This window comes from Micromys minutus, assembly GCF_963924665.1.
Source record: "Micromys minutus genome assembly, chromosome: 6".
Lineage (NCBI taxonomy): Eukaryota > Metazoa > Chordata > Mammalia > Rodentia > Muridae > Micromys > Micromys minutus.
Window position 1 is genome coordinate 1,732,954 of NC_137975.1, and position 13,985 is coordinate 1,746,938.

Sequence of the window (13,985 nt, forward strand, 5' to 3'; positions counted from 1 at the left end):
TCTGGGTACCAGGCACATACATGATGCCTAGACGTTCATCCAGACAAACATTCATATACATAAATCATAAAATATTTTTAAAATGTATGGTCTGGGTTGAAAGATTCAGTAACTCAACATAGGTGCTTTTTCTATATTGCCAGATTATACTACTCTGGAACATTCCCTACAGTTTTTAGTGCTTAAATTCAAAACCTTTGTTAGTAAACGTTTTAGGATTTCATGGCTAAAAAAATAAAAAGCTATATTCATTGTCTTTAAAACTACCTATTTTAAACCTACCAAGTATATCCAAGATAGAGTTTGGAAAAATAGTAAGATTTGAACTGTGTTAAGGTAATACCTACTGAACAGTCACTTTAAAAGGTGCGTACCTTGCTTTTCATAGGGTACGTAGACTGTACAAGGGTTCATCGATGTAATTCGATTATTTTGGATTTTTCTTACATTAAGTGCCAGCACATCAGACCCACCAACAGCCAACATCAAGCCAACTCCTGTTGTTTCTACTCCAAGTAAAGTGACAGCTGCAGCTATGGCTGGGAATAAGTCGACACCCAGGGCAAGTATCCGCCCAATGGTTACCCCTGCTACTGTCACAAATCCAACCACTACCCCAACAGCCACCGTAATGCCGACTACACAGGTGGAGTCGCAGGAAGGTGAGTTGGACTGGCTTATTGTAGATTTCTCTGGAGAGGGAAGAGCTGTAAAGATGTGTACATGTATGTAAAGCATGCAGTTTACTCAGATGTCATGACAAAGGCAGTGACTAGTCTGAAGCATGTGCTTCCTAGGACACTGTGGTTGGCTTTCTTCTCCACATTCATCAAGCTCAGGTAACTGTTCTTCTCTAACCCATTTCTCAGCCCCGTGTGTTTTTGAGTCCAGGTTGGTCTTCAGCTCATGATCTTTCTGCCTCATAGGCATGTGCCATCATGGTTGCCCGAGATACGTGTTGTAAACACAGTAAATTTCTTCCTTCTCTTCTACTGTTCTTTTCCCTAAGGTAACAAAGAGAGAAAATATTCTGAGATCCATCTCTCTGCTTTCTGGAACCACATGTTCTCCTCTAATGACTAAGAAACATGCTATGAAATCCATTTTGACAAAACAGATAAATGTCATTCTTTCACTGAGACTCCCTGTGCTTCTTGATGCTTCCTCTACTCTGTTCCCATTGTAACTGTAGTAGTTAGACCATTGCACTTGATCTTACGTGTGTCTTTTTATCTACTAGATTAGGAATCGCAGAGTTGCATTGTCTTCATTGTTTAATCTCTTTAACTTTAGAGTAGATGTTCAGTAAAAGGTTTGCAACATCTTAAACTGCTTTGATATGTTAGAATTGAATAAATAACTTAGGCCGGTAGGTGTCTAGTTTAAGGCCAACCAAAGTGCCCCCAAACAGTGTGTCTTAGTCAGGGTTTCTATTCCTGCACAAACCTCATGACCAAGAAGCAAGTTGGGGAGGAAAGGGTTTATTCAGCTTACACTTCCACATTGCTGTTCATCACCAGAGGAAGTCAGGACTGGAACTCAAGCAGGTCAGGAAGCAGGAGCTGATGCAGAGGCCATGGAGGGATGTCACTTACTGGCTTGCTTCCTTATAGAACCCAGGTCTACCAGCCCAGGGATGGCTCCACCCACAATGGGCTGGGCCCTCCCCCCTTGATCACTAGTTGAGAAAATGCCTTACAGCTGGATCTCATGGAGGCATTTCCTCAACTGAGGCTTCTTTCTCTGTGATAACTACAACTTGTGTCAAGTTGACCCAAAACCAGCCAGTACACAATGTATAATGTAAACAGTCCAAAATAAATACATATCCTCCTTTCAATAAAAGATTGACAGAAAGATTACCAAACTAAACTCTTGTTTTTTTAGGACTGAGAAAGTCTGTTTTGTTTGTTTTTGTGTGGTGTTAGGACCAAACCCTGGGCCTTACACATGCTGTACAATCACTGCACCGCTCACCTCTATACCCATTTCCTGATTTCATGGTGTCATTATGATACCAGTTAAAAACAAGATGATGTGTTAGGAAATTTTCTCACCATCTTCAGCTTCTTAATGTTAATTATATCTGGTTATAATTGTGTTGGACTAATAAGTACTTCAACACTTTCAAATATGTCCATACCCACCAAATATTACGTGTACTGTATTGGACACATAGACAGTACAACACAGAATACATAACTTTTGCCTACCTTATTTTTGTGTATTAAATAGTAATTTATAGAAAAACCAGTTAGTATGACGTTTGTCAAAGAATAGGGTAAAATAGCTCAGTTTTGGTAGATTGGAAGGCATACTTACTAAATACTGTAATTTTTTTTCAGCTCTGCAGTCAGAAGGGCCTGTGGACCATGTTCCAGTGTTTGGAAGCACCAGTGGATCTGTCCGCTCCACTAGTCCTAATGTCCAGCCCTCCATTTCTCAGCCCATCCTCACTGTGCAGCAGCAAACACAGGCTACAGCTTTTGTACAACCCACTCAACAGAGTCACCCTCAGATTGAGCCTGCAAATCAAGAGCCGTCCCCAAACATAGTTGAGGTAGTGCAGAGTTCACCAGTGGAGCGGCCGTCCACTTCCACGGCAGTGTTTGGCACTGGTAAGCTTCCATTTAGTGTTGTCTATTCAGTTTTATGTCTGTGGATGCTGTCTTTGCATATTTGGGTGCCACAGAGGTCAAAGGAGGGCATCATATCCCCTGGAACTGTAGTGACAGTTGTGAACTCCCATGTGGGTACTGGGGACTGAACCTGGGTCCTCTTGAAAAACAACCAGTCTCTTAACTGGTTGCTTAAGAAGGCTAAGCCATCTTCCAGACTGATGAGATGAGCTTTTAATATGAAGCTGCCGTGGACCTATATACTTCAAATTTCTTAGATGCAACACACTTTGACTGCTGCCTGTACCAATTTGCTTTATTCAGTGTTACTGTGAAGGAAGCAAATATTTTTGTCTAGTTTTAATTATATTTACTCAAGAGATATAAGAACAGTTTCAAATGTACACTTGATGATGTCGCCTCTCCCCAGATGATTTGGGCTGTCTTTAAAGAAAATGACCAACATATTATATGTAACTTATGTGAATCCTCAAAACTAAAACCGTTCATATTATTTAGCATATATGTTGCAGTAAATATTAAAATAGGGTGTGGCCGTTTCTGTACGTTAATGCTCTGTGCTTCCCCTGGCTCTCTGACCCACGCGGTCACTTTCTCGCTGGTTCCGGCACTGTAGGCCATGGAACTACCAATGATTGGTCTCGGGCTCCACATTCCCCCCACCCCCACCCAGGCAGTCCCGAGCCTTTCCAATGTGGCACCCCGCCACCCTGCTTCCACTCACAGCTCCTTGGTGGATTGTTACCGCACGTGCCCATGTATCCCAATTCCGTGGCGGGCTTGCTGCGTCCTGCCACCACCACATGAAGGAAAATACCACACAATACACTTTGATCCAATTGATATAATTTTCCCATCTAGACAGCACAAAATCTTAATGCACACCCATCCCTTATAAGATATTTCTAACCTGTATCTGTGCAGAGATGCGCCAAGAGGAATGTTCACATCTGCCTCCCTCTTGCTCTCTTTCTAGAACTTTGTTCCTTCTCGTCCAAGGCCTCATTTTATGTTGTACCCACCTTCCTGCATAAAGGCATCATCTGACACATATATAGTATGATTTTTTAGAAATTCCCATGTAAACTTTGTAAATAGCAATTTAACAGTACACTTGAATGAGTCACATGTGTCACGTCAAGTTCTAGTTTTAAGACTGGTTCTAATAGTATCTCTGAATGAAGTTAGCATGATCTGACTTCTGAGGTTTAAATTGGATGATCTGAAAGTTTCAGCTACCCCAAGTTCCTCCTTGCCAAAGCGCACTCGGGAGGAGGAGGACAGCACCATGGAAGCAGGAGACCAAGCCTCTGATGACACGGTGGAAATGCCTCTCCCAAAGAAGCTGAAGACAGTCACCCCTGTGGGAACCGAGGTGTGTCACGCTCGTTCTGTGTGTAACTGTTGCATCGGCAGCACTAAAGCTGCCCGTCAGTCATACTCAGTGCAGACAGTTTCCACTCACAGCTAAGGTGTTTTGCCTTTACCACTTGTTTTATGGTCTTTGCGTGTCTTTTCATGAATTCCTTCCCAGTTAATGAAAGTAGAAGCTTTAGTCGTTGACCTTCTGCACACTGACATTACTTGCCATGTGTTTTTAAGATTAAGGCTAGCCAAAATTACGTTTTTTTCAGTGATAGACTGTGATGAGTCAGCTTGTATAATAACAGCAATAATACTAAATGTTGTGTTACGTATTCGTTAATGTTCATTGAAGAGGTATTCTGTTTTAGTATGGTTTATAGAAACATTTGTGGCATCGCTGCCTAGAATTGTAGACGTGACTTTAGAGAAACACTGGCAGGATGGTGGCAGTTCATATAATTCACCTATAGAAAAAGAAATAACCTGTTATGATCTAGGAAGAAGTTATGGCAGAAGAAAGTACTGATGGAGAGGCAGAAACTCAAGCCTATAATCAGGATTCTCAAGATTCCATTGGAGAAGTGAGTAAAAATATAAACTATTAAAAATGAATTGGTTTTAATAAATAGAGTTGACTTTGACCTATTGAAACATGTCTTAGTCAGGGTTTCTCTTCCTGCACAAACATCGTGACCAGGAAGCAAGTTGGGGAGGAAAGGGTTTATTCAGCTTACACTTCCACATCGCTGTTCATCACCAAAGGAAGTCAGGACTGGAACCCAAGCAGGTCAGGAAGCAGGAGCTGATGCAGAGGCCATGGAGGGATGTCACTTACTGGCTTGCTTCCCCTGGCTTGCTCAGCCTGCTTTCTTATAGAACCCAGGTCTACCAGCCCAGGGATGGCTCCACCCACAATGGGCTGGGCCCTCCCCCCTTGATCACTAGTTGAGAAAATGCCTTACAGCTGGACCTCATGGAGGCATTTCCTCAACTGAGGCTCCTTTCTCTGTGATGACTCCAGCTTGTGTCAAGTTGACATACAACCAGCCAGTACAAAACACTATTTGCATTTTAAAATTTGTTTTATTTTGTTTTTTTGAGACAACTTTTATTATGTAGCCTAGGCTAGCCTTAAACTGGGACAGTCCTGCCATGGCCTTTGAAGTGCTGGAGTTACAGGTGTGCGCTGTCATATGACACTGTGCACTTTAAACAGGCTCTTAAGTTCTTTGTTACTGTATACTGTTTTGTATTGATTGTTGTCGTTCATAAATTTCTTAACTCAGATGTTACTGAGTCATTTGAAAAAATAGATTTACTGAATACTTAAGCCAAATGGTACATTTTAACATCAATGTCATAAATTTGTGTTAATACAAGTTGATAGCAAGAGAAATGTGGAAAGTAGTTGAGCAGAAGTTACTTTAGTAGCGTATGCGGAGTATTGGGCACCCCTTATCCAGTACGACAGCATGTCACTCAGACTCTGGAGTACTTGTCTAGAGACCAACAATGAGCACCATTTGGGTCACTGTCACTTGTTAATGAGGCTGAAGTTCCCGATGTGCTGAGCACTTCCGGACTGAGCTGTCTTCCCCGCCTCCTCGGTTGTTGCTATGCTCATTTCAGAGATGTTCTGATCTGTAGAATACAGAGCTTTGATTTGTATTTATGCCAGACTTTACCGCATTTACATGAAAGGGCTAACCATCTATAAATTACTTTTTATTTTAATTAAAACATAATTATATCACTCTTCCCTTTCTTCAGCCCCTCTCAAGTCTGTCCCTCCAACTCCTTCCATGTGCCCCCTCCCCTATCGAATTGATAACTTCTTCCCGATTATTACATGTTATATGAATGTCTGCATGCATACATGAATGCGTGTACAAATACATATATAAAACCTGCTGGGTCCCGTTGTTATTTTTTATGTGTATATTGGACAACCAGTTGTAGGCTCCTCCCTGGTCTGGGCTGACTCTCTGAGCTGCCATCGCTGGCCTGTAGTTCATTTCTCATAGGTGTGAGCCTGTGAGCTTGATCATCGCCCTCCCACTCCACCTTCACTCTTCAGGTGTTACTCAAGTGCTCAGAAAGCTTCAGTTCCAGTTTTCGGGTTGAGGATAGTCAGCTTATGTATGTATTGCAGTGTATCAGGACATAGTCAGGGTAATGGGGTAACATTCAGTTTTTGTTTTGTTTCTTATTTTAAGACAATAGAAAAAATATTTTACTTTATTCATTATGTATCCAGATTATTTCTAGTTTGGGTAAAGGACCTTTTTAACTTTTAAAGGGAGTCACCCAGGGAGATTATACACCAATGGAAGACAGTGAAGAAACATCACAATCTCTACAAATCGATCTTGGACCACTTCAGTCAGATCAGCAGACTACTTCCTCTCAGGATGGTCAGGGCAAAGGAGACGATGTAATTGTAATTGACAGTGATGATGAAGAAGATGATGAAGAAAACGATGGAGAGCATGAAGTGAGTTGAGTATTGAAAAGATGTAGTGTTTATCAGCCTTCCTTCCGCTTCCCTTCCAGAGCTGGGGCTCAGAGCCAGCACTGTGCATGTCGGCTTTGGCTCTGGGTCTTCTCACCTTCTCGGGCGTGCTGCTGCAGCCATGTGCTTTGACCCCTCCTTCTCAGTCTGTTGAGTTCTTGGGTTAGAAGTAAAGAGCCAGTGGTGGATAATCAGGTTTTAAACATTTTGCTTATTTTGTTAGTTATTGGTGGTAGGGTCTTGGTGAATAGCCCACGCTTGCTAGGAAATCCCAAAAGTTCTGCTCAGTCTCCTCTTGAATGCTGGGTTATAGAAATGTGCGGCGCGCCCAGCTTGTTTGGGATGATTGCTGTGCCGTGTGGGACTTGCTTTCAGATTCCATCTTTAGTCTTAATAAAACACGGCTATATGAATCTGATGGTCTGCGCTCTTGTTTCTGGAAGTAAAAGAAGAAACAGGGGTTAGTAGTTGTTTCGTTTGTCTGTCTCTTCCTTTGGCTCCTTGTACCATTTCCAAAGTACCGAGGCCATCACCTATACGAAGTGAGTTTAGGGAGAATTTGATTTTTTTTTTTAACTTTAGGATTTACTTCTCTATTTTTTTCAGATTTGTTTGTCAATAAAAAACCGGTATAGTGTGATTTCATTCTTTAATTTCACATTTGGATAGAAAGAAAGTTAACCACTTGATGTTTGATAGACTGCCACTTTCGCACAATTTTATGAAAGCAGTTCAGAATCAGCCACTGTTTTATTCTTGAAAATGTTAGTTTTTTCCTCTGCTGTGGAACTAGACTGTCAAACTCTTCAAACACTCCTGTATGCTAATCAATAAGTCACTTACAGGGGGTGTTGGGGTGGGCAGGAGTGGGCGTGCACTCTATTCACACGTGGACTCTTGTAGGATTATGAGGAAGACGACGACGACGACGATGAGGAGGATGACGCCGGTATGGGAGATGAGGGTGAAGACAGTAATGAAGGCACTGGCAGTGCAGATGGTAATGACGGATATGAAGCTGACGATGCTGAGGTAACTGCTTAGAGCTGTGCTTACGAAGCTTGCTGTTCCCGTCATGTAGAAAAGCTCGTGTTACCAGGATAATAAAAGTCTTCACATCGTTGGGGTTTTGTTTGTTTGGCTTGCTTGGTTTGGTTTTCCTCTGGTTTGTTGCTTTTAATCATTTGGTGTAGCTTTTTTTACCTAGTCATTTGATTTGCTTCAGTCATTACATTTTGTTCTTAGGGTGGTGATGGGACTGATCCGGGCACAGAGACAGAAGAAAGTATGGGTGGAGCTGAAAGTAATCAGAGAGCTGCTGACTCTCAGAACAGTGGTAAGCGCATTGTCTCTCGGCAGAGGAGTCTGATGATAGTTTTTAAACTAGAGTTCTACTTCTGATGCACTGCAACTCTAGTAAATTGGTAACTGGATAGGGTCTTATTATTAACAGTTTCTACCCTCCTCGCGTGGCCTATTAGATACCATTATACTGTCTTCCTCACAAACTACTGTAAAAATCAGATTTCTTCAACTTTCTAGTGTAGCACAAAGCCATTTGGGATATTAGCAGGAATGGGTAGCAGCTCACAGCTAGAAGAGGTCAGTTTTAAACCATGTTTTAAAATGTGTGTGTAAATGTGTCTTTAGGTACTGTCACTAAAAGTTTTTTAGGAACAGATGTTCTTAGCCATTTTCCCCAAATATAACACATACAAGTGTTCTGTAAGACTTCATTTGGAAGGGAGTGGGTATTTTTATATTTTGTCTAAATCTCGGGTTAGAGCTGTTCCATTTGCGGGTTACTCGCAGGGCTAGAGGACGGTTCAGTATTAAAGAGTGCTTGGCTGCCCTGAAAAGGCACCAGGTTCAGATGCCAGCACCCCGGTGAGAACCACGGGAATCCCACTTGCAGGCGATCTGACACCTCTTAGAGCCTCTGTGGACACCAGGCATGCTTATAGTACACAGACATGCATGCAGGCAAACACTCACAGGAAATAAAATTTCTTTCTGTTAAGGTACTACTATTGTGACTAGTTTTATTTGTCCTGAATTCTTAAACTAAATTTAAAGTAATAATTTGAATTATGGAAAAGTAAAGTGTTTTAAATACCCAATGTCAGGACAAGGTTCTGATTCTAGGTCAGATTTATAAACTGTTCTCTGGTGTCCTACATTTTATAGTGGAAGACAATCTAGATACCTGAGTAGCAATTGAAATTTAAAGTTTGGGAGAACCAAAATATAAAAATATTATCAGTGAGGCTTTTCCTTAGTCACCTTGATTGATTGACATGCTGTTTCTCCAGAAAGAGAAAATTTGTGCGCTGATGAGGAGTAATATTATACCAGAGAGATAATTCAGTGGTTAAGAACACATACTGCTCTTCAATAGACCTGTGCTTGGTTCCTATATTAGGTGGTATAGCCACCTGTAATACATGCTCCAGGGGGTCCAGTCTCTTCCAGCTTCCATACGCACACAGACATAAGCACATTTAAACGTTAAGAAAAAATAGCATAAGCCAAAATGTCGTAAATATTTGCTTGATCCTGTTAGGCAAAGTGCTTACCTCGCCGTTTGAGTTTGAAGGGAGAGGACTTACTTGCCTGTTGCTTGTCGGTTAGCCGTCCAGCGTGAGGCAGGTAATAATCCCAGTACTTGGCAGGTAGAGGAGCTGGAGTTCAAGGCCAGCCTACTACACAGCAAATTTGAAAATAGCCTGGACTCGAAGACCCTGTCTCAAATCAGAAGTTAAGGCCGTGTACTTTCATAGTCAGAGCTTGGTTTCCAAACAAGTCTTTCTTCCGTAGGTGAAGGAAATACAAGCGCAGCAGAGTCTTCGTTATCTCAGGAGGTTGCTAGAGAGCAGCAGCCCGTGTCAGCATCTGAGAGACAGGCCCCACAAGCACCACAGTCACCAAGGCGGCCACCTCATCCCCTTCCCCCACGCCTGACCATCCACGCCCCACCTCAGGAGTTGGGACCACCAGTTCAGGTACTAAAAGAACCCAGCTTCTGAAGAAGGCCCCTTGTAAAATCTGTCTTTTCCATCACATGGCCTTTCCTTCCTTTCTTCTTTCCAAATTTTAGAAGAATTTTTAATGTTTTGGCATGTTGTAAAATATTTGAATTGGAACTAATCTCCAGTTTCTAAATGTAAATGAGTTGGCATTTAAAAACACAATTTGCTAAAAATTTCACATTTATTAAAGTGATTATAGTCGTAGCAAATAAAATGTCGCTTGCTATTATTATAGGCTAAAAATTTCTTAAATTTTATTTAATACAAAATGCATTTTTCTAGCTTAGTAATGTTTGTTTTGAGCATTTCTTACATAAGGTGCATAGATTTTTTTTAATTTATTATTCTACGTAACCTTTTTTCACGTTTATAATCAAATATTTCTACCTAGTTTATTAATGAGCCTATGTATTCAGCATGGAGTAGATTCATTCCTCTAGCTTCATTCTTACTCCTGACGTGGTAAGCATATTGAGAACTAACCATTATGTATAAATCAAGCTAAAATACAAGTAGTAGAAATTACTTGATATTTAAAATAGAGTCTGAAGGGACTTGTGTAGTTGTCACGGAGCATTCAGGCTGCCAAGTCAAGGTTGTTTTAGCTGTGAAGAAGTCAGCTGCTGTATAGACTAAATGGAAAACCTTGCTTGTCAGTATTTTCAGTCAAGGAGACAGGATCGGAATGTATGTACATGGCTGAATTAAGTATTTTCATGCCTTTTAGTTTATAAATATCTTCATTAATAAATTTAATTTTTCTCACCAATATTTTTAATAGATAACTATTAGCACTTTTTAAACGTCCAGTTAATTACAAATCTTCTAAAATTAGTTATTTCATTACAAAATTAATAAACTGTATCTTTGGTGTTTGTTTTATTGCCTATTTCTCTAAAGCAAATATAATGCTTTCTCCAACACAGAGAATTCAGATGACCCGGAGACAGTCCGTAGGGCGTGGCCTGCAGTTGACTCCGGGAATAGGTGGCATGGTTAGTATCTCCCATCTTGTGCACATAATCCATGTGTGTGGTTAGGCCTGGCAATAACTGTCTTCTGTCTGTTTCAGCAACAACATTTTTTTGATGATGAGGACAGAACAGTTCCAAGTACCCCAACTCTTGTGGTGCCACATCGCACTGATGGGTTTGCTGAAGCTATTCAGTAAGTTGACGAGACGAGAATGTTTGCTGACTCGGTTGCTTTCTCTTTACCACCTAAACTGTTTTGGGGTGTGTTATTTGTAGAGTCCCGCCCTACTTGTCCATCAGTCTGTACATGTGATGGGATTGTGAACAGTAGTGTTGAGGAAGACTATATAGGGTGAACACAGTGTACCTTCTTCTAACAAGATGGTGTCACAGTGTGTAAGAAGGTGGCTTCTACAATCAGTGCTTCCTCACAGGAGCAGGCTCCTTGCTGTCCCTTCTGAGTAACCTCATTTTCCTGATCATACAGTTTGTGCCTGCGTGTTAGATACTACCTGACACATGTCAGTAGATGCTGTGTTGGTGTTGGGGTGACGTTGGTTATTGAAGTGATTGTGATCGGTGTTTGTTGTAGAAGCTCGGTATGAGTGACCAGCTGTATGATGCAGCAGGCTAGGAGTGTGACCGTGCAGCTGATGGTCTTCATTAAGGAGTGAATTATTCCAGCGACTGATAAGCGAGCACTTCCTAATGATTACTCAGATTTCTGTTACTCGATCCCTGCGCTCTGAAGATAGATGCTGTTGTTGCCTATGTAGACCACCTCAATAGATTCCACCCTTCTGATCCCAATGCCACCAATCTGAGCAACCAGTTCTCCAGCATGAGTCTTCTGTGAAAAAAATCAGTTTTTTTAAAACCACTTGAGCTTTGGGGCCAAATAAACAACTTGGAAATTAGAAGCATAACAGAAGAGTGCTCAAGGTTCTGTTTGAAAACCAACCTGATGGAAAAGTCTTTAGCTAAAAGTATACTGTTGAGTGGAACTGAAAATTAACTGGGGTAATAACAGAGTTGTAATCCATAAGCATGTGTATTTCTGGGTGACTAGATAGAAAGGGGGGTGGCAGATAAAGAAATGAGGCTGAGTTTTATGTTCTCAATGGGCCTTGGGATACATGATATTATTGCTAGGATGCAGGAGAAAACAGTTAATCTCGGCCTCTAGTACTAGGATTTCTCCTAATCTTAGAGCTAGATTTTCAACTTAGAATAGGCAGAGTAGCTTATTTGTATTTCTAAACAGTGAAAACTGAAATTGAAAAAGAAAAAACTTTTGTTGTTTCCTGTGTCTATTTCAAAACAAGTATTAAAAAATTGGCATAATTCAGGAAAGCTAAAGGTTAAATAAATTTTAAGTTTTTCTAAGCTTATTGACAATATTTTTGTAAGAAACTCTTCATTAACACATTATTTTCATTGTTCCCTTCCTTGTTTATTGGTGTTTCTTCTCCTCCTCCTCCTTCCAACCTTTTCCTCTTCTTCTTCTCCTCTCTCCCCCTCCCTCCTCCTCCTTCCTTTTTCTTCTCCCTCCTTCTACCTCCCTCTTCCTCCTCCTTCCAACAGGTAGCATTAAATTTCTCATCAAGTTTAATTTTGTCCATTTAGTTCCCCACAGGTTGCTGGTGTTCCTAGATTCCGATTTGGACCCCCTGAAGACATGCCACAGACAAGTTCCAGTCACTCTGATCTTGGCCAACTTGCTTCTCAAGGAGGTAAAATAGCCAAAGCAAAGGGTTTCTTAAATGCATATACTGGTAGAAGTTAGTATGCTCTGATTTTCTTCAGCTGCTGTCGCTATAACCCGTCCTGATTTATAGTTACTGACATGACATTGCCTTTTCTAATAAATATCTCTTTCTCAAGGTTCTATTTCCTTTAGCCTAAAGGCTGGTTTTTATATTTCTGTTTGTCTTAATTACTGTTTTATTGCTATAATGAAACACCATACAAAGGCAACTTATTTTAAATTTAAAAAAAAGCATTTAATTGGCTTGCTTACAGTTCTAGACAGTTAGTTTATTCTGGTGGCAGGGAGCACCGTGGCAGGCAGACATGGTACTGGAAAGGTGGCTGAGAGCTTTTCATCCTGTTCTACGAGGAGTCATGGGACACTGGGCTTGGCATGTGCGTTTGAAACCTCAAAGCCCAGCCCCAGTCACACACCTCCTCACAGGGTCATATCGTGTCCCGAAAGGCTAGACCTACTGACCCTTTCCAGACGGTGCGACTAACTGCACACCACGCACTCAGACATAGGCGCCTGTGAGAGCCGCTCTCGTTCAGACCTCCACAGAGCGCATGCTAAATACTGCTAAGAATGTGAGCTCCTTTCAGACGTGTGCTTTTTGCTTACAGTCTGAGAGTTGTGGCATACCTGGTTAAATATATGACTAATTAGACTTTCCTTAGCAGCATCCACTTAAAAGTACAGTTTGAGATACAAAATTAGGTGGTAATGGTAGATGATGCTTGTGTGTGAATTATGCTGTTTGTGGAATTAATTACCATTTAGTGCACAAGTGAAATTTGGTATATTTCTTGGAAACTAGCATTTTGCAAGTAAATAGAGATGGCTAATAAGCCACTACTAACTTGCTTTGTAACCATAGGGGAGGTTTAATTAAGTTTCACTAGAAGAGAGGGTTAATAACCTTGGCAGTTACGTGAGTAATAGATTTCAACATGCTACTTGTTCATATTTGGATAATCCATAAAATTAGCAGTTATTTAGGGATGCTTTAATTGGTGTTAAGAATTTAAAAGATGTGTTGAATCTGTATTGAGGGACTTGATTTTTGCTTGATGGAGCAATTACAGTATGAGCCTCCAGAAAAGTGTACACTGTATGCTGATTCTTTCCTTTGGCATTTTATGTTCTTTGATCATTTGCTGATACCTACATCTGTCTCTAGGTTTGGGAATGTATGAAACACCCCTCTTTCTGGCTCATGAAGAAGAGTCTGGTGGCCGCAGCGTGCCCACTACGCCTCTCCAAGTAGCAGCCCCAGGTGGGTGCCAGATCGAGGGGGACATTTTGTTTAATTGGTGACATAGAACATCTTGAAACCTGTTCTTGCTCAGAATTAATGAACCACGGGGTAAAATTATTTGTTCTTCTTTTTAAGTGACTGTGTTTACTGAAAGTACCACCTCTGATGCTTCAGAGCATGCCTCTCAGTCTGTTCCAATGGTGACAACATCTACAGGCACCTTGTCCACAACCAATGAGACCGCAGCAGGTGACGATGGAGATGAAGTATTTGTAGAGGCGGAGTCTGAAGGGTACGGTCTTCACCGTGTAGTTTTGTCTGCTGCAGGCTGACTGTTGTCGGCACAGCACCACCCAAAGCACTTACAGTAGATCGCGTAGATTATTGTACTGGTGACCTGCTCAGTGAGAATTAAAGCCTTAACTTCAGCCCCATGCTATTTACATGTCCCCATC

At 41.3% G+C, this 13,985-nt stretch overlaps 1 protein-coding gene across 1 annotated transcript in view; it reads left to right on the plus strand.

Annotated features, from left to right (window-relative positions):
• Positions 1-13,985, plus strand: part of TPR (translocated promoter region, nuclear basket protein) — a 53,787-nt gene that overhangs the window by 36,180 nt on the left and 3,622 nt on the right. Inside the window, exons 37-49 of the mRNA XM_080918369.1 lie at positions 454-662; positions 2,346-2,618; positions 3,869-4,014; positions 4,502-4,585; positions 6,304-6,498; positions 7,420-7,548; positions 7,762-7,852; positions 9,334-9,518; positions 10,472-10,540; positions 10,618-10,712; positions 12,146-12,252; positions 13,453-13,548; positions 13,666-13,822. Coding sequence (XP_080774495.1) covers positions 454-662; positions 2,346-2,618; positions 3,869-4,014; positions 4,502-4,585; positions 6,304-6,498; positions 7,420-7,548; positions 7,762-7,852; positions 9,334-9,518; positions 10,472-10,540; positions 10,618-10,712; positions 12,146-12,252; positions 13,453-13,548; positions 13,666-13,822 — 1,836 coding nt within the window. The remainder of the gene's footprint in view (positions 1-453; positions 663-2,345; positions 2,619-3,868; positions 4,015-4,501; positions 4,586-6,303; positions 6,499-7,419; positions 7,549-7,761; positions 7,853-9,333; positions 9,519-10,471; positions 10,541-10,617; positions 10,713-12,145; positions 12,253-13,452; positions 13,549-13,665; positions 13,823-13,985) is intronic.